This window comes from Camelus bactrianus, chromosome 2 (genome assembly GCF_048773025.1).
Source record: "Camelus bactrianus isolate YW-2024 breed Bactrian camel chromosome 2, ASM4877302v1, whole genome shotgun sequence".
Classification (NCBI taxonomy): domain Eukaryota; kingdom Metazoa; phylum Chordata; class Mammalia; order Artiodactyla; family Camelidae; genus Camelus; species Camelus bactrianus.
In genome coordinates this window covers 120,809,029-120,833,585 of record NC_133540.1, presented here as the reverse complement: position 1 = coordinate 120,833,585, position 24,557 = coordinate 120,809,029, and the positions used below count along the sequence as shown (strand labels likewise).

The 24,557-nt window shown below is 39.3% G+C and overlaps 1 protein-coding gene across 4 annotated transcripts in view; it reads right to left on the bottom strand.

Moving 5' to 3' along the window:
• The window catches only part of ADGRA3 (adhesion G protein-coupled receptor A3), a 99,191-nt gene that overhangs the window by 48,557 nt on the left and 26,077 nt on the right, over positions 1–24,557 (bottom strand). For 2 of the 4 annotated variants that reach the window (XM_010963051.3, XM_045522701.2), the window contains exons 3-7: positions 16,064–16,135; positions 11,224–11,295; positions 6,018–6,089; positions 3,535–3,695; positions 2,786–2,999 (exon numbers count right to left, since the gene is read on the bottom strand). In XM_010963051.3, the coding sequence (XP_010961353.2) occupies positions 2,786–2,999; positions 3,535–3,695; positions 6,018–6,089; positions 11,224–11,295; positions 16,064–16,135 (591 nt within the window). Of the gene's footprint in view, positions 1–2,785; positions 3,000–3,534; positions 3,696–6,017; positions 6,090–11,223; positions 11,296–16,063; positions 16,136–17,279; positions 17,354–17,433; positions 17,547–24,557 lie in introns of those variants that run through there. The other 2 variants (XM_045522702.2, XM_074349778.1) reach the window with 2 other exon arrangements.

Sequence of the window (24,557 nt, the reverse complement as noted above, 5' to 3'; positions counted from 1 at the left end):
CTTCACACTGATTTTCACAGTGCTCTGAACCACGGTAATTGCCAAAGTCCCATCAGCGTAAAGTACGGCACCAGCAAAAAGGATGTAGCACGATCTAACATCAACACCCTAACTGTCCGGAGCTGGGAGCTGTATGTTATCTGACCAATGTCAGTATCACACTCAAACACTTGAAGTACCCAACGCACCTCTGTGTACTCCCAGTGGTGCCCTGGGGCACGTTAGCATATCCTTTGGGAAAAATAATCCTAATATATTTTGCAAATTTTTTTTAAAGATAACTTTTAGCAATACCTTCAATATCTAAAACCAATGAGCAAAATAAAAATTTTTCAGGAAACTCCAACACAACATACTCGAAGATTTAAGAAGAAAAGACGTTGCTCAGTTTTACCTTTTAGGAAAACTACAAACTTTGATTCTTACTAATGTAGGATCAGTGACATAAAGAGACCAATGAAGAAACATGAGAAATATGTGGTCAACCAATTCAATAACCACGTATTTCCTTCTTCTACAACTTCTTTATTTTGGGGGGCTAACTCTGGTTAAAGAACTTCTCAGCTTTCCATATGAAAGATGTTCACTTTTGTTAAGTGTCCCCACCAACAACAACAAAACATATTAGTCAAAGTTGCGATCCTTAGAATTTTTTGTCATGCTAAAAAAATACAGGCTAAAAATGACTTACAGAAATAAATTTATAAAGTAAATTTAGTAACCTTACAGTTACAAAATTTAAGAGTTCTAAATTGAAGCTCTTTTATTCAGAAAAAGGCTCTATTGTATTTTCAAAGCTTTATTGTTGTGTTATATGGCATTTATTGTCTCCTTAGGCAATAAATTGCTTAAAGTGTACAATCTGGTAAGTTTTGACACTGTATACACTTGTGAAATTATCACCACAGTAAAAATAATGTAACAATTAGAATCTTCTCACTGGGGCTTAAATGTTTTAAGTGCAAAAAGCATGTAAAAATCTCTCCTAACAATCTTGTCCCCTAAGAAAGGAACTCTGCTTCTGATAACAGCAGAACAACTCCTATCAAACCGCCCTCCCTGCAGTTAACAATTAGAAGCTGTGGACAAACTACAACATGACAACTATCCAAACACACGGAGAGTGTGATCCAAAGCAAGCAGGAACTAAAGAGGAGCTGACACTAAGAAGTGATTGGCACTGGGGAGTAACCGGGGAATTTTTTTTGATGGCTTTTGCCCAAGGGCAGGAACTATTCAAATAGAAACTCACAGTCTTACTGGTTGAAAAATCAGAGGACAGAGGTAGAAAGGAACCTGGCTGGAAGCCTAAACTTCTGCATATAAAATTCACCCAGCTCTCTAACTGACCCCTGAACTACATGCAGACAGGGCAAACACCAAGCAGACTTCAGCTGCTGCCTACTACAGACAAGCCAGATCTAGTAGTTAGAGTTTAACCAAGCTAACTGCTTGATGAAACAAAAATCACCTCTCCTGAGGAGACTATAACAGAATCCAGAGTTAGGAGTCAGTAAACTTTTTCTTCAGAAGGCAGCTAGTAAATATTTCAGCCTTTGCAGACGAAGAAGCACCACTGAGAACACTATGTAGGTATTTATATAACCATTTGAAATCTAACCATTTAAAACTGTAAAGAGAACATTTATAGGCCAGATTTGGCCCGTAAGCTGTTCTTTGCCAACTTCTCTACAGCAAGTCATTCACAATGTCTAGGATACAGTCCAACATTAGCAGACATAGAAACATTTTTCTATATAGGAAAATATAAACCATACTCATAAGAAAATGATCAGGGTGATTGATCCCACGATCACCCAGATACTGGAATAAGCAGGCAAGGATTTAAGGAGTACCTATTATAAATGTTCAAAGACATAAATGAAAATATGCTTATAATAAACAGATAAGAAATCTCAAAAGAGAACGAGAAATTATAAAATAGAATAATCAACCCCCCAAATTTCCAGGAACAAGTCTTAACTCAGAGAACTTTCCATTTCTTGGTAAATTTTTTCATGGTACTTCTGTGAATTTGCTGTACTACTTCCCCAAGGTGCCCCAGCAGAGAGCTGGGAAACTATGGATTTATTCTTAAATATTCCAGCTGAGGTATATCTTTAAGAAATTGGTAAGAAGGAAAGAGAGAGAGACAGCCAGAAAAAGGTATGGAGACACACACAGAGGCAGAGAGAAGGAAAGAGATAATTCAATGCCTATAAATTAATATTTTACCAAAATTAAATATGGTGAATGATAATATCATACATAATATTTTAATCCTGTTCTTTGTACTTTAAGTTCATTTGAATTAACCATTTTGGTGCTCACACCAATCACGAAGTTGACAAACAGTTATTATTATATTCTTTTATACCAGTGGTATGAATAAAGGAAGTATCTTAAATTGTAACATTAATCACAGAACAGTGAAAATCAGGTGATTTTCTAAAAGTGAAATTCTGAGCTTATTAAGTGGTAGGAAGTTGTTAGAAATTAAGTTTGGCACTAAATGTTTATATTTTTTCCTCCTAAATCTTTAAACAAAGTCTCCAGTTGTTAACAGAGTTTCCCTTTTATCCTGTGGCTTTTTCCTTACAAAACTGGATATAAAAGATAGCTATTTAATTTTAGAAAATAAGCAACAACCAGGAAAAGGAATGTAAGATGTCTGTTTTTTAAATGCAAGAAGATAAAATATTAATTCAAACTGCAGCTAAATATTACAATTCTGGGATGATAAATAAAATCCACAGAGACAACTCCTCGTCTAAAAAAGGTTTACCTTGCAATCAACGAGCAGTTGTGAATCATGTTCTTTTCAACAAAGATACCTTGAGATTCATCAGTTTCAACTATTCGCCCATCCTGATACCATAACACCTGCATGTCTTGATCAATATATGAAGCCATGCACTGGAAAGGAAGGCTGTCTCCTTCAAACACAACTTGACGATGAGATGGAGTCATGTAGAAAGATGGTAATTCAAGGGGAGGATCTAGAGGCAGTTAAACAAAGACTCGGTCAACAAACGTAATACTATATTCACACTCTAGAATTAAAAGTTACAAGAATTCTAATTACAATTTTTTAAGTGGAAAGAACCAGCATTACCAGCATCTACAAAACTGTTGCTGAACTAAGTGGGTCCAAGATGAAAACAAAATTGAGTAAAACTGAAACGAAACCATTTCATATCATTTCTGACACTTAGCTGTCCCCTTCTGGCGGTATCATAAGACTATCAGATGATCACAGAAACAACACTTGAAGAACAAATTATAAAATGATACTTAAATCTGGAGAAAGGAACTGGTGATATGTAAATGCTGAACTATTTACATATTACGTTTTGGAGGCTTTTTTTATTCCAGCTGACTTAACTGTTGGCAGCACTAAATATTATCAGCTCCATGAAGACTGACAGTTGTCACTGGTGCCAGTGTATAAAGAGAATTCTAAAGGTGGTCAGGAGAAACACGGCAGCAAAGTGAACAGAGTTAACGCTTTCTCGGTTTTTCCTTCTACCTTACCGCATGTCAGCAACTCCTGCTTCACACCTGTGACCGGCTGGGCCTGCAGAGACTTAGGGTAAACACACCGTGTGTCCCGCACTGTGATGTTTCTCTCCTTCACCCAGCGATGCATCCACAGTATGTTACAATCACACAACAGATACTCAGTCTGAAACTCTCTGCAGCATACAAAATACAACGTAGAGGTTATGGTGAATGAATTAACCAGCATTTTCGCCTTACACTGGTTTTCCCTTTGTGGGGCAAGCGTATTGCTGCTCACCCTCACCATGCTAGGGCACGTCCTGCACCATCAGCTGGTTACGTCTCCTTTTCAATGAGATGATGTGGCATGTCTGACTCCAGGACTCTTCCCCATTGATCCTGGGACTGACTCTGCTTTCAATCAAAGTTGGTATGTGAACAAATCTGTTTCTCATCCCTCTTCTATGCCACAAACTCCTGATGCCCAGGGTACGGGAATACCAAATCTCCACCCTTTTTGTCTATCAAACGTCTACCTATTCATCATAAAGTCCGTGCCACTAACAGTGGATCCTGAAGCCTTCCCAGTTTTTCCAGCCTTACTGCCATGTTCTTGGCTTAAATGCCTGCAAGCTCTATTAACTGTGGCAACATAAAGAAACATATGACTGTTTTGCATGGTTATAGTCTGTCTGTCTGAGTAGAGAATAAATTCCTTAGGGTGGGGACTATTTCTGACACTTCTACTATGCACCAAGGGATAACCATAAATGTTAACTAACTTAAGGGACATAGACTCAATCAAAATATAAACATAAGAACACCTTACACTTGATATGAAAGAAAATAGAGAATTATCTTTACATGAGGCAGGAGGTTTTAAGATGTGGCATTCAGATGTAAGAAACAGTGAGGATATTTCTTGAATACTTGCTTTACGAAGCACTAGCTATTCATGTGCCACGTTACCCTAAATCCAGCTAATAAAAATAAATACAGACGCTGTCCTCTGTCAACCTGGAGGGCATTACGTAATAGGAGGAACAAAATGTAAATACAACCAAAATAGAATGCAATGCATTCTATATAAATAAATAAACCAAGTGCAAAGAGTATATATAACCACGTGTGCTTCTAACACAGACTGTGCACATCTAACACAGGCTCCATCTCATCAGCTTGGGCAAAAAAAGGTCGAGTGGGGATCCCAGTGGGACACAACAAGGAGAAAATAAAATTCAAAACCAATACCAGGAGGATGACTGACTGACTCCTCGTCCCTAAGCACCACCTTCTGGTCAGTTTCCAGCACTATCCATCATAAACACTAGCAATTTTGCCCAATTTGGGGATGAAAATAGTTCCTATGTTCCTGCTACCCAAAGTCTCAAAAGCCAGATAATTTCTTACAGTCTTTACTTCCTAAACTTCACAGAAACGGCTGACTTGAGCCCACTAGATATGCCAAAGGGAGACGTTTTCACTAAAAAGCAGCCTTCTGGATAACAATGGTAGATGCACCAAAAAGACCAGAAAGAGTCTGATGCAGTGTGACTCTAGACGTGAGTATATTGCATCTGCCACGATGGTGAGGAGCCAGACAAACGCCTAACCTATCAACTACATCCCAGTGAGAACTGCTCAAGGAGACTGAAATGATAGATTTAGAAAAGGAAAAGTGAGGAGGCAGGGAGGGAAGGGGAAAATGAAAGAGGAGGGGAAGGGAGGAGAGGAAAGAAGTCAGCATACATCAAACAGAGGCATCTGGCAGAGAAGACATTTTTCACTGGAAAAGGAGACTCAAGCCCATAAGTTATACTCAATAAAAATTTGAAAAACATTATCCTTAACTGTAATTCCAATAGGAATTAGTGTAACTTATACTCAGAAATAGATTAAAGTTTATCTGAGAATACAGTTACCTTCAAAAGGAACTCATACAATCTCTTACATAACAAAACCGTGTCTTGAGGTCGGGTTAGGGGTGGGGAGCATATTAGCCAATTGTAAAGCTAAAGAGAACTGTGTAAATACGACCTTACACTGACTTCATATAGCAGGCATTCTACATCGGCATGCCTAGAAATGTCAGTAATAAGTTATGAATTCAGTTTGGGGAAGGGGTTACAGGATTAAAATTAAGTCCCTAAAGCATAACATAGTCTTAACTATAAATTCTTCACAAGGAGAATGCTTTGGTGATTTAATTAGGCAAACAAAATATTTTCTAGCTTGTAAACACAGTCGAAGAGAAAGAATTTCCAATTGATTTACTCTAAATATAAATCAAGGAGAGACAGTATTCTAAGGAGAAAACGGTTGTCCCAGCCTGAGAAGCATCATTAAGGGTTACAGTATGTTTCTCAGTGTGCATGCAAGCTCTCCAGGGAGATTCTAATTTTTGCAGAATCACAAGATTTTCCCCATGAGGTCTCTTAAGCCACATAATAACTGTTTTTAATTTTCAAAAACTAAGATAATATTTATCAAAACAAGAGGAAAAAAATCTTACTTACAAAGACCGTAATGAACCAAGATAATCAAAAGTTCCTTGAGATAATGAAGAAAACAAATTCCCTGAAAGGTTTCTGGAAAAAAAGGAAATCATTTCACTTTAAGAGATACTAACAATTTATATATCATTTTATACTTTTTCTTATATCCTAAAATGTCCTACCATTAAACACTGTTATAAAAAATTTATGTAAGTTGTTTGAAATCTTATGAAGAGAAACAACCAGTAAATATTTTCTCCAGAGTTGAAGGAAATTGTTCTTAACTTTATTTAAAGCAGTAAACAAAATTATCTAAAGTTGCTGCCAGGTAAGGATTTTTCTATAAAGTATCATGTGAAACTCTAAAGTTACCTTCCTGAATTCGATCTTTAGTCATGCTCTGATTGCAACTAGAATTACCCTACATGTGTTCACTGCATCATTTATTTTTATTTTTTTAACTTTTTTTTATTGAGTAACAGTCATTTTACAATGTTGTGTCAAATTCCAGTGTCACTCCATCACTTAAGAAAGCAAAAATTAAAAAACAAGGAAAAGGATGGTCTGAATGACCAGCAGCACCCAACAGTAACCCGATAAGATATGTAGGCAGTGAAATGAGTCCAGCATTTAAAATCAAAGACTTGGGATATAATTCAGCGTTGGCCTTGGGCAAATTACTTACCTTCTCTCATTTCCCCTTGTATCATGGCTTTAATCAATATCTAAACCCACGCAGAGTTTTGTATGAGTTAAACCCTGAACACTACACTACCATTTGAGTAGTCTGTCACACCCACTGTGATATGATCAAATCATTTTTTGTGATTTTCTTCCATGCCTGACTATAAGCTCCAGGAGGAGAGGCACTTGTGTGTCTTATTTACTGGGGTACCTCTGGTAGCTAATAACAAGCTGGGGTATACAGTAGGTTCTCAATCATTGTAGCTGATTATTCAGGATGTGGACTCCACCTTTATAGCTTCTCACACTAAAACAGGGCCAAGGGCTCCCGGAAGACGGCAGCATGATCCAAGCACCACTGTGTCTGTTGTAGGATCAACAGTGGATATAGATATCATTTGGACCTAGAATTCTCAAGGAAGAAGTCCTGAGACCTGCAAGGAGGCCTGCCTCTCCTCCAGAGCTGGAGCAAAATCCTTCAAAGTGCGGAAGAAAGCGACAGGCAGGTGGATGGACTCCCCGGTGCAGAGAGGAGGAGAACTGATCTGGGAGAGGTCAGTCAGCTGTTCCTCTGACACCTGGAGCAACATATTCCTTGGTGGGAAGACTTACTACACAACTACCAATTCCTCACAAATTAATATATAATGAACTTCAGAAAGGACATCTCTGGATTCATTTTTATCTGTCTTGGGATTTTTTTTTTTGATAGAGTGCAAAAAGGGTGCAAAAAATAATTATGAACTTCATGAAAGAATTGCCTAGGAACTTAATAAACAAAAGGAACACTTTGCAAATTAAAACAACCGTGAAAGCAATGCCCTTTTCTTTTTTGGCCTATCAGAATGAAACCTGAATGTGGATTTTGAAAAGGGTACTGCTGATGGAGTGTAAACCATAGTAACACTGTAAGAAAGTAACCAAGACACAATTAAAATGAACAACCGTACTTGTAAGAAGCTATCCTATGTGGAATTATATGATTACCGGGATTTGTTTAAAATAATGTAGGCAGGAAGACAAGAGATGTGGGGTATAACTAAAACAAGACCAGCTATGACTGCTAAGTGTTGAAACTAAGTGATGGCTACATGGAGATTCCTTAAATACACGTATCTCTAACTTATTTTTTAGATGTTTGAAAGAGTCTGTAAATAATAAGTTGTAAATAAAAATCTATCCTACCTATTTAGGATTATATAAACAAAATAACTGCATCTTACAAGGACCATTCGATTCTAATTATTAGGTAACTTTATTTTCATTATTAGGCATTATTATTTTCTTCCCCTTGGAAATCACAGAAGAAATCACACTGGAGACAGCCGTGCCTTCCTCCCCGTAAGTCCCAACACAGGCCAACTTCTCTTCCAGCGCTGGAACACATTGCTACTTGTTTGGCTGAATACCAAACGAAGTAATTGGCTTCGGCTGATGGCCATAAAAACTTACACATATTTTAAAACATTAAAATCACATTCCAATTTTGAGATGCTTACACAGAAAAAGCACAGAGGAACTGAGCGTGACTACAGACACAGCCAAGTCCCTGCTCTCATGTCCTGACACAGTTCACTGAATGCCGTGGCCGGTGAATCAGCCACCCACTCCCACTCATGGTGTTTCTTACTCTCTCAGTTTCTCTTCCTTTACTTACTTTTTGCTAAACAGACATATCTGTATTCCTGTGAGTTAAATGTGCGCTGTGAAGCATCTGTGTACACAAGGGGTGTTTTCCAGGGCAAATGTGTTAAAAGAGGGGAAATGAATCAAACTATCTCCTTCAAGAGAGTGAATAATTGACTCAATTATGACCTGTTCTAGACTTTGAATATTCTGTAGCTATTTACAAGCATGAACTAAATCGTTATGTATTCTCTTGAAAAGGTATTAATGGCATGTCGGTATTTTTTAAGTAAATTGTTGAGTAGAGCACATTTTTAAGGCCCCGAGTGGATGCCTTTACATTTGTGGAGGTAATAGAACATCTGAGAATTTACACCAGGCAGAATTAGTACCTGCTGTCTCAGAAGGATGTGTCTGAAGTGATGAAAGGGAGATTTAGCTTTCCCTTCATCTCTCTATATGGTTTTATTACTTAATAGCACAAACAGTTTTTAATTGTAAAAAGGAGGTTCTTATAAACATCACTCAACTATTATTTCTGATAGAAAAATATTAAAGGTATTATTCCTAGGGGAAAAATATAGGGTTATAACTGATCAAAATTCATAAAGGAAAAAAAAGGGAAAGCTTTGGTTTCTTGACCTCCTGACAGTTTCTGGGTAAATTAACATTCTAAGTGTAGGACAGAGACTTCACTGAAGCCCACGACTGGTCCTCATCTCTGCTCCACCAGTTACTTCTGGAGTTAGGGTGGTTTGGGGTGGGGGCCTCTGGAAGTACGGCTTCACTTTGCAGAACTTTCCCATCAATAAAGGCAGAGATCAATACACGGCGTTAATCAATTTTACCCACCACACACTGCCTCCTCTGACATATTTTTGATGTTATTTTTGAATTCTGACACTAAGCCTCCAAAGCCAAGACTTGTTTCAAGATGATGAGAAGTCTGGTTGCAAACGCCACAGGTTGTCTGCAAGGTGCAGGCCCAGGGTGGGGGCAGGGAGGTGGGGAGACTCGATTCCAGCCTCCGTGGCTAAGAGACCAAGTCAGTCCAAGATCCCAAGTTCCAGGGTAACCCAGGGAGTTCAGCTAAAGAGCTGGCAGAGGAAGGAGCTATCCCCTCTAAACACACACTATTTTGGGTGGGAATTAGAATTGGGAGCTCTCTGAGTTCTAATCTAAGAAATGTACTGCATGTCCCACTACTAATCAGATTCTCTTTTCCACTCGTTAGATTGTGAAAATGCTCTTCTCTGTGTCTGAAATACAAATGGCTACCAGTCTTCAGAATCAGCATACAGCCTGGCTCAGGGAGCCCAGAAATCTGGGGACTGCAGAAGCCCACACAGAACACCTACCCAAAGTTTCCTGAGCCACAACTCCAGAACTATGTCAACCCAAATTATCAAAAGCAACTCAATTGCAGTGCATTCCTGAATGTTAAGAGGCTACCTTAACTGTCAACTTTTCTTAGATCAGTATTTAAAGAATACATATACGTCAGGTATAGTTCTGTATACGCCATAGACTGTTGCATTAAAAAAAGTCACAATCATCTATTATTACATGGGTTACGAAACCATCTCAAATCTCAAAGTAGGAAACCTGGTAGTGCTCTTTGTGTTTCAATGATTCACCTGGATATATATCCATTGTGTTCCATGACCTGTAAAGTCTCACAACAGGTATCAGAGAATTGGTAAAAACGTAGGAGGAGACAATTCAAGCTCTAAAACTTCCAAAAATGTTAGCTTTAGAGGCAGGAGGCAAAAAAAAAAAAAAAAACAAAACCTAAGAAAATAGTAACTTGCCTTATTGTAAGCACTGGCCCACACAACTCTTTTCCTAAAGAACATCTGCTATTGGGTCAAAAATCCCTAGGCCAAAGCTATAAATCCACTGGAACTAAAGTCAGGAAAATGGTAGACTCCAGGCTCTATTTTTCTTTACTTGATTCATAGCTATCCAAAAATGTAACAATTTTTTTCCTTCACAAATGCCCCATTTTGCCAATTCTTATGCATCCCTCAAAACCAAAAATACAGAAGTCTCAATAAAAGCACTGAAATAAAATTGTTTGCAATCCAGTTATAAAAAAGAAAAATGCAACTGATTTTAATTAATTTCCAGTTATGAGTAAAGCTATATACCAAGTCAATCTTTTGTTTAAAAACATAAACGTGGCCATCTATCTTTCCCCCCAAGTTAAAGGGCACACTGAAAAATACAAGTGCGCTAAGAAGCAGGAGTACTTTGCCCTGTTCTGCCAGGTGATTTGGAGTCCCTCCCTTCCTGTACAGAGGAAATAATCTCACAATTTAAGCCCCTGTAGCTTTTTCAAAGTTAACTTAAACGAAACAGAAGAAACATTCTAAAAAGCTACAAAGATAAAGAACCAGGCATAGATGATCTCTATACTAGACCTTCTGCCCCTAAATCCTGCATTTCAACCTGCATCCTATTTCCAAATTGCTCTCCTCTACGTCATCTTACTCATAAGACTACTGGCTTTCCCCTCGAAACTGGCCTCGCTCTTATGTCTACCTCCATGCATCATCTGCTCAATGTCTCTTCCTTTCTAATGACCTAAATCTTTGCAATCTTCTGGACCATCAGCTCAAGTATCACCTCTTCCAAGATGTTTTCCCAAACTGGCAAAGCTTCTGATCATGTCTCTCAATATGGACATGTTCTCTAGGGCACTGCATGAGTATGCATGTGTTCTGGGGTAGGGGATGTAATGCAATATTATGTTCTCATGACACTGTATCTCCATGCTTAAATTTCCAGCTCCTTATCCCCTACCACTTCTATCATCTCTACAGTTGCTACTTAAATACTGAACACATAGGTGTTCATAAGTACTTGGATACTCGTCCAAATGCTACTTTATAATATGAAAGAAAGAGGTACTTACAGCCTAACCAGATTGGTGAGTCCTCGGAATATGTCTGCATTCAGACACCCTATTCGATTGTTTGTCAGATCCCTAAGGAGAAAGGGAAAAGTATCTTCAATTAGTGCTCTTCATTGACGAAGGTTTCATATGTTCAACATTCAAGAATGGCACCCAGGTATCATACAAGACCCTTTTTTTTAAGCATCTCTGAAATATTCACCTACTTCAAGTGCATCACTGAGAAAAGAAATAATCCTTGCTTTCACTTGCCTCTGGCTCATACAGACTAAATGCAGTTTAATTACAGGGCCCTCTATATTTCAAGCATTTACTCCTGTAAAGTGACTCAACATAAAACCAGGGTAGTAAAAACAAGACTCTATCTATCTTACTGTCTGTGATAAAATTCCTTAGATGGTCTACACAGTTAGTCACGCTGGGGAAGTTAGCAAACAGATCCTGATCTCAGCCAACATCCCACAGACAATGGGTAAAAGGGCAAGTTATCAAAATGCTGCAACTTTTATTTCCTCAAGAACATCTGAAATTTAATGCTTCCTAACTTCACTCCTAAATACTCAGAAGTTTTGACTGTAATGAAAAAACAACTGAGTTAGCTTTTACTTTACAGATCTGTCATCTAGTCTCCAAGCCAAATTACTTTATAACAATATCTAGGTAATGGCCCATTTTCCCCAATCACTCCTAACTTCTTATAATTCCTAAGAAATTTTTTCTTCTCCTCAATTCATGCAACTTTTCCCCTTTTATCTATGTGATAAGTTTAGTAGGTGTTTTGTTCTACCTTTCTACACTATTTTTCACTGGCACAGTGGGGGCGGGCTTCACTTCAGAAACAGGGGCTGGTGGCTTGCTCCTCCCTGGGCACCAAGGCTGAAGGTCTGTGTCTGAACACACACATGCCAACACACACACTATTTTTCTTCACACCAAGCACAGTGTTACATTTCCATCATGAGGACCACATTTTAATTGGGAGATAATTGACAATTTCTGTAACCTTCAAGTGAGAGAGCACGGCTTCCATCATTTTTCAAGAGTGGATTTGGTAAACTATACGGAAGAAAGCCCTAAAACAATGAATCTTAATTTTTCTCAGTTGTTAGATTTGTAATTATTGATCACTTTGAATTTCAACACAAGAATCAGAACAAGCTTTCTAAACCAAACTTTAATATTTTTATCACATATTCTTTAACTTCCAAATTATTTTCTGTACTAGAGAAGCACATTTTTTTTTTTTGGACTTCAAAAAAAAACTTTATTCCAAACAGAAGTACCAAAAGCAGCATGTTAATTCTGAAACATTGAACAGATATCATTTAAACTCATACAGTTATAATAAACTCAAAACATCAAACAAAAACAGCTTTGTGGAGAAGCACATATTCTTGAATTTCACTCCGAGTCACTCTTTAGAGAACAGATTTGTACCATTCATTTCTAAAAAGACTGTCGGATTCTAAATTGTACATTTGGTAATGGTAAAAAAAAAAAAAAATTAGTCTGATAGAAATTACCAAGAGTCCACATTTGAATCCGGCACCTACTCATCAAGTATTTCCTTGAGCTATTTCAAAAGCTAGTTTAGGTAATCCTGGTGTGCAAAAATTTCACAGCTTTGCCTTCCCTTTCTTACAGCAACTTTAGATTAAAAAAAAAAATCTTAAGCTATACAAGTCTTTATCTGCACTCTCTGTGCTCCAGCACCAGCTCCTCAGAATATTAAAGCTAAGTATTTAATCGTGCAGGACTTTTTTTTTCTATTCCAGCTGATTTTCCTTCTATTTCTGGGTTTTACTGTTTAAGAAAATTAGGCATCATCTTGTGAAGTGCTGCTTAAACAAGCATTTCTGGTCTCTATTCATTATCTTGTCTCAGTTCTGAGCTTTAAATGATGTAATTATCATTGGTTCTTTGGGAAACAATTTCATTACAGCTATACCTATTTAAAATGGTATTTAGGTATTGATAATGGGTTTTCATTTGAATTGAGAATCAGCTTGAATTTGTTGATAAAGCAAAAGAGAAACTAAATGGGTCTAGGTTTTACCTACTTCTGGTACTTTATTCTTCAGAAAGCCACTTAATCTTCCTGATTCAAATTATCTATAAAATAAAGGCAAAGGCATGGTATGCTCACAAAAACACTTTACGTGTGGCTGTTGAGTGAGACGAACAATTGAAATGAATGATTTAAGGCCTCGTAAGAAAAAGTGCCTGTATCCAGAAACAATTAGCAAACATTACTCCCACAAAGTATCTTTATATCTCACTGAGTTTACATATAGGACCCTCTCAGATTGCAAGCATACCGTAAGTTCAATTACAAGTTAGCCATTTGGAATTAAGAATGAATTTTCGGGGGGTGGGGGTAGGGACAGACTGGGATTTCAAAATTTGTAGATACTGACAGGCATATGCAGAATAGATAAACAAGATTATACTGTATAGCACAGGGAAATATGTACAAGATCTTGTGGTAGCTCACTGTGAAAAAAAATGTGACAATGAATGTATGTATGTTCATGTATAACTGAAAAATTGTGCTCTACACTGGAATTTGACACAACACTGTAAAATGACTATAATTCAATAAAAAATGTTAAAAATAAAAATAAAAAAATTAAAAATAATTTTTAAAAAATCTGTGTAAACCAAAAAAGAAAAAAAAATGAATTTTCTAGTGGGAAGAACATTATAAATGACAATTACCTTCCTTGGCAAGAACACAGGAGACTAATGCAATGAAAAAAATGCTAAGGCAACATCTGGGACCATAGCAGTAATTACATTAAGTGCTACTGAACAAAATATTTATTGATTTATTTATTTTGGATAGCAGTACTCAAAAAATTATTTACTGAATGATAAAGAACTAGATGGAGAACCTAAGACAGTGTGCAGTGTCCCTGAGACATCCTGAATTTTTGTGTAGCTGAAATGATGCTGATCTCTGTCTTCTCAGTTCGATTATGTTGCTACTACCTTTAATGAATCCTAAACCCAGCTTGATCCACTGCAACTCTGATGCCACAAGTATGATCACATCAACTCTACACTGAAGAAGTTCTGCCAGTCCCCTCCTTGACTAAAGAACAGATTCGGAATTCTTCAACGTGGCAGGAAGTGATCAAAAGCCTAGTTCTTCCCTGACCGGCCTTATCTCCCAACATTCTTCTCCCACTTTCTACTTGACGCTCTGGCCAAAGACCTAAACTACTGTCCCACGAGACCTGATCTTTCATACCTACTCCACTCTGCTTAGAAAGCTCTGTTATTCTTCAGTATGTATTCACCTCTCAGGAGCAAGGTCCAATCTAAAGACTGGTTGCTCTCATGGCAAGCCATCCCCTCTCAGGTGGTCCTTCCTCTCCTGGTGGATTCCTATCATTATTACTGGGTGCATTTTCACTATCTATTTGCCCCCAAGAGTCTGAGCTCTTCCAGAGAAGCCAGAGTATAGTAAGCAGCCAGCACTTAATAAATACATTTAGAAGGAGTAAAAGGTGGTGTCACAGTCCACATGGCCTGAGCATACGGTTCCCTCTCAGACAGGAGCATTCCCTCACGGCACCCATGACAAGAGCACAGTAAGTGGAGCAGGGCTGTTTAGCTTCAGAGGTCATAAAAACTGGGCTTTTAAGTTCTGAAATAATAGATAGACATGCACCCCAATGTTCATAGCAGCGTTATATACAATAGCCAAGACATGGAAACAACCTAAATGTCCATCGACAGCTGACTGGATAAAGAAGTTGTGATATATTTATACAATGGAATACTACTTAGCCATAAAAAGAATAAAATAATGTCATTTGCTGCAACATGGATGGACTTGAAAAATGTCATTCTAAGTGAAGTAAGCCAAAAAGAGAGAAAAATACCACATGATATCACTTACATGCGGAATGGAAAGAAAGAAAAGAAAGGAAAGAAAGAAAGAAAGGAAAGGAAGGAAGGAAGGAAGGAAGAAAGAAAAAGAAAGAAAAAGAAAGAAAGAAAGAAAAAGAAAGAAAGAAGGAAAGAAAGAAAGAAAGAAAGAAAGAAAGAAAGAAAGAAAGAAAGGAAGGAAGAAAGAAAGGAAGAAAGAAAGAAAGAAATCAAACTTACTTATAAAACAGAAACAGACTCACAGACATAGAAAACAAACTTATAGTTACCAGAGGAGGGGAAGATGTGGGAAGGGATAAATTGGGAACTCAAGATTTGCAGATACTAATACATACATAATACATAAACAACAAGTTTATTCTATATAGCACAGGGAACTGTATAAAATATTGTAGCAACCTATAATGAAGAATATGAAAAGGAATATATATATGTACATGTATGACTGAAACATTAATGTTGTACACCAGAAAGTGACACAACATTGTCAACTGACTATACTTCAATTAAAAAAAAAAAAGAAAAAATGAAAAATGAAAAAAAAATTGTTTAAATACACAGATAAGACAGGAAAATGGCAAGATTTTAAATCATTCATAGAAAGGGGCCTCAATTTTTAGGGTATTTATAATACATAGTGTGAACGTATTCATAACTTGGAAATCATCTATAGATTATGACAGCTGGCAAAGCCAACAGTACTGATGTTATTAACATAAGAGGGTTGCAACCATCTACTACTAAGCAAATCAAATTACTCTACAATAAACTGCCTTCTAAGCCATTTACATTAAATATTCTATTTTTCTACCATGGACCTGGCTAGATAAACTTCTGATAGTTATTAGAAAGCCAATTTTTTATCGTGTTAAATTTTAAAGTAGGTTAACAGTTGCTCATAAGGAATAGTGCAAACTCATAAGCCAGGAATTCAAATACTTACAATCTTTTTAGTGATGACAGTCCCCAAAAGGCACCTGGATCTATACTACTAATAAGATTGTTTCGGAGGTCCCTGTTAAAAATTAAATAAAAGTTATCTGCATGTCAACACTGTAAGAAATATTTAGGTATACTGCACTTACCTGCTATATAGAAAACAACACAGTAATAATGGGAGACTGGAGCCAAAAGGTTAAGCCAAAATCACCCCAGCAGTTAAGTGGCAGAGCAAGAATTCAAAATCAAGAAATCTGGTTCCAAAGTCACTTGTTTTGGTCAATATAAGAATACAGGTATGAAACAACAAGGTCCTACTGTACAGCACAGGGAACTATATTCAGTACCTTCTAATTGCCTTCTTTAATAGCCATTCTTTAATGAAAAAGAATATAAAAATTAATATATATGCGTACAACTGAATCACCATGCTGTACACCAGAAATTAACACACTGTAAACTGACTATACTTCAATTAAAAAAAGTAAAATAAAGATATGTCAAAAAAGATATGTATCCTAGTATTATTCCAATTCAAAGTTATGACTAAGCTACAATCTTATAGATTATTTCTACAATCTCTTCCTTAGTTTGCTACACTTTTACTTATCAAAAAAAATCACACAGTGTAACTGACTATAGATACATTATAACTGACTATACATCGATAAAAAATAATAAAACATCAATGACCAACTGGAAAAAAAAATCAGACTATTTGTGACAGGCATAATGAAATTGAATTTTTTAAACCATTTTCAAAAATACACACTCAAAAATTCATGGCACTTGGTTGTTCTTATTTTTTCCTCCCTGAGCTTCTACAGCTAGGTTTTCTATATAACAACAACATGATAATTCACTTTATAGCTCAAAGCAAAGATCCACCAGCCCCCTATGCAATGGCATCTGATAGTGGTCACAACTGACAGCAGCCCCCTTTATCCACCAGGGATATATTCCAAGATCCCCAGTGGATGCCTGAAATGGAAAATAGTACCAAACCCTATACGTACTGTTTTTTTTCCCATACATATGTACCTATGATAAAGTGTAATCTATAAATGAGGCACAGTAAGAGACCATCAACAGTAACTAATTAAACAGAACAATTGTAACAATATACTGTAATAAAAGTTATATAAAATTGGTCTCTCTCAAAATATCTTATTGTACAAATGTAATGCCTTTTCCATCTTAACTAAGCACTTATCACCCACCGTGGCCATAACTTTTGCAGTCCGAGGTACGACAGCAAAACTAGCACGGATTTTTTCATTTTTCGCAATTTCACGGAGAGAAGATTCATTCATACCATGGGTCTTAGCAACCTCAGCACACAATTTTCTTTCTATCCTTATTAAGAACTTTCACCTTTTTATTAAAGGAGGCACCTCACACAGCTTCTCTTTAGCATATCTGAATTGCCGGCATCTTGTCTGGTGCTTTGGGGCCATAATGAAGTAAAATGAAGGTGACTTGAACACAAGCACTTCACTCCCTGGACAGTCGATCTGATAACTGGCTTGGCTACTAAGTGACTAACAGGCAGAATACGCTGGACAAAGGGCTGACTCATGTCCTGGCTGGGCTGACGTCAGATTCCCTCACACTATTCAGAATGGTGTGTAATTTTAAATGTATCAATTTTTCACTTCTGGAATATTCCATTTAATATTTTCCGACTGCCGCTGACCATGGGTAAATGAAACCGTGGACAGGGTGGCAGGATGACTGTGTTCTCATTCTTCCCGTGTGCAGCCCTTCCATGTTAGCACACCACCACTGGGGGCAGCAGTGAGCACCACAGTCAGGTCCCTCCATCAGCGGGGATTGGGGCCACCTGCGAAGAGGCTGCTGTCCTCTGGGCACCTGGGCTCAGCTGAGGACTCTCAAGTTGCCCCATGCCAAGTGTCCAGCTGACCTCTGTAGAGAGCTGACCATCAGCCACAAGAGCGCTTAGAAGCACAACAGGGGCTCACTTTCCACATTCCTGGCCCACACTTCAGCTCTGCTAGACACCCAGGGTGGGCCCGTGTGTCAGGACTCACTCACAACATCGCCCACTGAAGGCCTGAGTGGGCTCTGGTCATTTCTCAGAGAGCCTCAGGTCAGACTCTGAACAGAAACTGCTTCCAGCTTCCCTTCTCCTGGGAGTCCTTCCTGAACAGGGGAAACATTGCCCCTTCCACGTGTGAGCTTGTGGAGCCAATCCTCTTAATTATCCATCATTATTCTCATAATTATTCGGCTTAGGGATACACCAAGTTGGTAAAACAACAGAGAAACGCAGAGCAGCGCAATACAAGCCCGAGGTAGCAGGTACCTCACAGGGTCCTTTCGTAGCTCACTTACTTTAGCTGAGAATTACAAGGCCCTCCTGAAAGTAGATCCTGGACCAGTGGGGCGCCTGTTACCACAACATGAGGGGACACGTCTCTGGGGTCTTTTATAACTGCTGCCCCATCACGGGCATTCTAGTCCGTGAGAAGCAACCTGAATTACTGAAGAGAAAAATCCTCAGTTCACTTTCTCAAGCATCCAACTTGCCTACTTGTGCTTAAGAAAAGGACCCAGAGGAAGCCTTACTGCCGTGAGCACAGGTCCACACGCGTTTCCTCCCATCGAGTTGGGGAGGCGGGTTCAATTCTACTGACCACCGGCTAATGAAAACGAGCTGCTTGCTGTTCGGCCTGCTCTGCCACATGCTATTTTTTCTCACAGCTCAGTTTGTCAAAATAGACAAGCTGCAACGTTGGGGTTGGTTTCTGGACAGTTTCCTGGCAATTTCACAAGAACATCCTGATGAAACTGGCCCTCTGCTCATCACAGTGCCCGTCAGTCACTGCCTGGAAACCCAGCCCTCCTGATGTCCCACTGACACGGGCTTCCCACACCATCCACGCCGCTTCACACAGGCCGACAGAGGCTGATCAGAAATTCTCGTCTCTGGAGGTGCAGCCACTGAATCCTGTGCACGTAAACGTCACACCTGCCAGCAAATCCTGTTCTGCCTTCTTCATGTCTCGCTCTCGTCCTAATATGTCAGGCATTCTTCCATTAACTAGTGGTGGAATTCCACTCCCCACTCCCCAAATAGTCAGGTTCTTCTACATAAAACTGAACCCCCTGGTACCTTGCAATTCTTTAAACAAAGGAAATGATCATTAAACACGGTATAAAGTCTATGCTCCGATTATCATGACTAAATAGGTATTTCATTGATCAGAACTCAGATTTTATATTCCACACAGAAGATGTGTGTGGGGCCTTTGGGAAGTGATCAGGTCATGAGAGCAGAGACTTAATGGATGAGGTTAATGCCCCTGTAAAAGAGACCCCAGAGAGCCCCGCCTCCCCACCCCTTCCACCATGTAAATGAGGTTGCAGCAAAAACACTGCCAACTAGGTGGGCCCTCACCAGACACCAAATCTGCCAGAGCCTTGACTTAGCACTTCCCAGCCTCCAGAACTGTGAGAAATAAATGTCCCTTGTTTATAAGCCACTCAGCTTATAGTATCTTGTTATAGCAGCCAGAATGGGCTTGACAGATGATAAATGCATGAAAAAGTCAACCGTGGCTGAGAGGCAGAATTACGTTACCTGACCTTTACTATAAAAATCTTTTTAGTAAATTATAGTTAACAAAATCATTAGGATATTCATAGCCAGACAGTGTAGAGACTGCTGCATCTCATTCATAACCACTTACATTTCTCAGTAAAGATAGAGGGTCATGATGTCTGCAACTGACCTTCAAATGATGTAGCAAACATGTGTATGTGTAAGCTTATTCCAATATAAAGAAGAAATAATGGCAAATTGCTACAAATTATTAGGTAAGTAAATTGTTTTTTCCATTTTTCTGTATGCTGAAATTTTTAATAAAAATTATTTTTGTTCCCAACTTTTTTAAGTCCCAGGAATTACAACTAATCACCAGGCCCAATTTATTAGTTCCCATCTCCTCTCCCCAAGTGACCCCAATCCTATCCCTCAAAGAGATAAGATGATTTAAGGAGAAAATTCAATGTGTCTTTGATCGATACTACATAAGCAAAAAAAGTTTTGCAAAAAGAAATATATAATGTCAGTTCCATTTTTTAAAAACATATGTTTCCCTTTTCAGATTTTAAACAGAATCTACAAGAAGTGATTTAGCTAAAACAGTACATAAATTTGTGGTCAATGATGTACTGCATGTGTTTCTACAAAATACCTCTCATGAATAACCGAGGACTGTAATATGATTTAAAGATACACTTTTCCTTCAGTAATAAAAAATCCTTGACATATTATATAATATTTAATAATAGCCATATTAATCAGGCATTGCCAAAAGATATTTATAGTCAGATTCTCTCATTTAATATCCCCTCCGCCTTCCCTTCACCAACCCAAAGCTTCCCTAGTGAGCATGAGTCTAATGTCAGGATATATAGCTAAATCTGAATATGCTGCCTCATTAAAATACAAATGAACTGCTTAAACAAAATTAAAGGACTATCTTAACAGTTGATGAAAAGGGCTAAGTTCTTCAGGAAAGAATGCAAAGTCTATCAGCTAAGATGCTCTTCAACTGCAAGTATCAGAAATCTTTACTTCAAAGGGCTTTAACAATAAAGAAAGTAGTCTCAGGCATTAGACAAAATTGAGACGCTTAAGTGGGTGGTTCCATCCATCTCTCAGATCCACCCTCTCAGATCCACCTTTCTCAGAATGCCAAATCTGCCTTCAGGCTGACCCTTAATCACGCTATGACATCCCAGGTTCAAAAATCACCTCAAAGCACAACGTCATGAAAAAGAACGGACACTCTCTTCGTATCTCCTGAGGAGCTAAGAAATCTTTCTCTGAGCCTCACAGCTAACTACTGCCCGTCTCTTCTTGGCAATAACCCTGTCAATAGCTAAAGAGATACTGGGGTGACCGAGACCCACCATTTGGAGAGGAAAGAAGATTGAGAAATCAAACACATTAACCACGATGCAATTCTAGTGTCAGGAATTAGAGCATGTAATAGGGGAGGTGCATCACTAAATACTGACAAATACATAACACAAGCCAAGAACGACAATAAAAAATGAAGAGGGAGGAAGGATAAATGGGTGGATGGATTCATGAACGAGGCCGAGGACTGGAAACCCCATGTCTGGCTTCCTGAACAATGCCTAAGAGACAGCAACTTTTAAAGGCTATTTGTTAGATAAAGGATCCTCCCCTTATTTATCCAAGCAGTAACATGTGATGCTCAGCCCAAACCCACCTCTTCTCCTTCTCACACTACACTTGCTCTGAGGCAGCCTTATCACCACCCAGTCTCTAGGCTCAAAATTGTATCTCTAGCCCAAACTGACCACTCCTTTGAGCTCCCTATTGCACACACAGCTGTCTAACTCAACATCTACATCTGGACGTCTCACAGCCACCTCAAAAATCAACACAGTCCAAGTTCAATACAGTATCAGAAACTCTCATCTGTGCTTCATCAACAGCCCCCCGCCTCCACCCCCAGCCAGTGATACTGACGCACATCAAGTTGGATAACTGCCCATCCAGGCAAGGACACTCTGGTTTCCTAGACAGAAGTTACGGATTTTAATCTTAGATGTGGCACATACATATGCAATGGAATACTACTCTGTCAGAAAAAATGAAATTTTGCCATTTGCAGCAACATGGATGGATTTGGAAGGTATTATGCTAGTGAAATAAGTCAGACAGAGAAAGACAAATACTGTATGATGTCACTTATATGTAGAATGTGAAAAATACAACAAATTAGTCAATATAACAACAACAACAAAAACAGACTCATGGGTAAAGAGAACAAACCAATGGTTGCCACTGGGGAGAGGGGAGGCGGAGGGGCAAGATGGGGTGTGGGAGTAGGAGGTACAAACTGCTGGGTATAAGACAGGCTCACAGATGCATGTACAACACAGGGAACAGAGCCAATATCTTGGAATAACTGTCAGTGGAGGGTGACCTTTAAAAGTTATATAAAAATAAACAGACAAACCATCTTAGATTTAACAAAACTCCCTACTTCTCCTTGTCCCAGCACCTCATAACAGTAGCCAGAGTGCCTTCTGCTCACAGGTCCTTACGATGACCTGCTGCCTGCCTGCCTCATTCCGGCCTCCTTGCTGTTTCTCAAACACAAGGAGCATGAGTCACAGCACAGGCTTTGCGCCTGCTACCCCCTCTGCCTGTAATGTTCTCCCCCTAGATAACTCGCTCAAGGCTCAACCATCTGCTCTAAGTCTTTGCAGGATCACCGTACAAAGCTCACATACACACGCAGTGTGGACACCCCCAAACCCCACTCCCTGCTAGACATTTTCTTTATCCAGAGTACGGTCATCCCTCAGTCGCACAGGAGGATGGTTCCAGGACTCCCAACAAATACCAAAATCCAGATGCTCAAGTTATTTACTTGAAATGTCCCAGTACCCTGGGTCCTCTATACCCACTGTACAGAGGGTGGAACCGGCAGAGGGGTGGAGTGAAGGGGCTGTACGGCTGTACTTGTGCTATAAACTTGCCTGCTATGTTTATTGTGTTTCTCCCCATTACAACATAAGCTCCATGAAGACAGGACCTTTGTTGTGTTCATTAATAAATCCCAAGCCTAGGACAGCATGGGCAATTAATAATTACCTGCTGAACAAATTTAAATTAGCTACTCAGCAAAGCCTTAATAACAGTTGAGGCAATATTTGTTACCTTGATATTAGGCCAATTATCTTTCTAATGGTTTTAATTAACGTGACACAATAAATCTACATCAGTTACCTGCCCCATGCACTTCTAAAAGAACACAAAACTAATCTTTTAAAAAGGTGGACCATAACTAGGAAACTGGTTTCCAAAATGTCATAAAGATTTAGGTATTATATCCTAAAAATAAAAATTCCAAATCCTAAATTAAAGAAAAATTAAATCTAAATATTCCAATTTAAAAAAAAGCACACACACTCTGCTACTTTCTTATAAGGGACAAAAGCAAATACAAATGATGGAAAACAAGGCAGCTCCCCAATGAGAACCAAACATTTAGGAGAACAAATTGGTAAGCCTAAGGAAAAAGGATCCTTGGAGGGGTGGAGGGTATAGCTCAGTGGGAGAACACGTGCTTGGCGTACACAAGGTCTTGGGTTCAATCCCCAGTGCCTCCGTCAAGGGGGGAAAAGAAAGAAAGAACAAGGATCCATTCTAGATGGAGTCTGTAGGAGTGTGTGCACCCAGATCTGTTTTATTTTGTGAAACAATAGATTCAGAAAAAGAGAGAAAGAGAAAAATTAATCCTGTTAAGAAGTTTATTTTTCAACTCAGAAGAACTGGAGGCAGCCTGGCCTACAGATTTCCTCAATCTCTGGGGCATGTTTGCTGGCCGGCTCAAGCCAGCCCTTACCATTCTGCCTGGTCCCCATTTTCCACTATTAAGCCTACCCCGTATTCTGCATGGCCTGGCTACAGTTATTTTAAGTCCAGGGCTCTAAAGTTTGAATAATTCCTTGATCTACCACTCACTTTTTACACCCATTCCGCTGTATTTTGAAGTTGTTTGCTTTGTTCATTTCCGCTTCCAGGAATCTCTGACTAGCCAAAGCTGGGCTGCAAACATCTAGCTGGTCGTGTCTCTTAGGTGGAATTCTTCCAGACAGGGTGCCAATGCAAGTGGCTTTATTTGGGAGGGGACCTCGGGACGCATCAGTGGGAAAGTGGGGAAGGGCGACCAGACAGAGAAGGGGACTGACTAAGGGGGATCTGTTGAGGCGATCTCCACGGTGGTCAGCTGGGACTCAGCCCCCGGGGACCTGTGGAAGGCAGCCTAAAACTCGCTCCGGGGCGCCCCTCCTGAGAGGTGAGGGAGTCGGGGTGGGGACCCGCCATCTGCTCTCAGTCACCGTCTGAGGGCTGCCGAGGCCAGGCTGGGGGAGCGGGGTGGCCTTCATTCCAGTGCTGGAGCAGAGAAAGCTCTCATGTTTCACATTTGGGAGATTTAAGGAAAGACACACAGGAAAGGCGAGTGTGGAAGGAATACCGTCTGCTACGCTGTTTTCAAGTAATTTTGAAAAATTTGAAAATGATGTCATTTAAAACAACATTAAGTCATTTATTTGGCTAGCTATGTCTTGAGCTGGGTTCCCCACAAGCAGCCCAGGTCACTTCTCAGGCACCCACTGGCCACCAGCAGGCTCCTGGAGGAAGAGCCCTGTCCCCGCTGACAAACCCAGGGGCTGTTCTGCTGCTCCCCTGGGAAACTGCACCAGACGGTCCTCACCCTTACGCCTCAACGGCTACATGGCCAGTTCTTCTCCTTCTGTATCATGCTGGGTCTTGAAAAATTTGATTTTGGTTCCCTAGGAAAGAGGCCTCAGATGCTCCTTGTCCTTGGATCAAGAACCTTATATGGGCTCTAAATGGTCTTCTCCCTGTTTCCCCCTCATCCCGTGCAGGGATGGGAAGGCGGGCAAAGACGGAGCCCGTT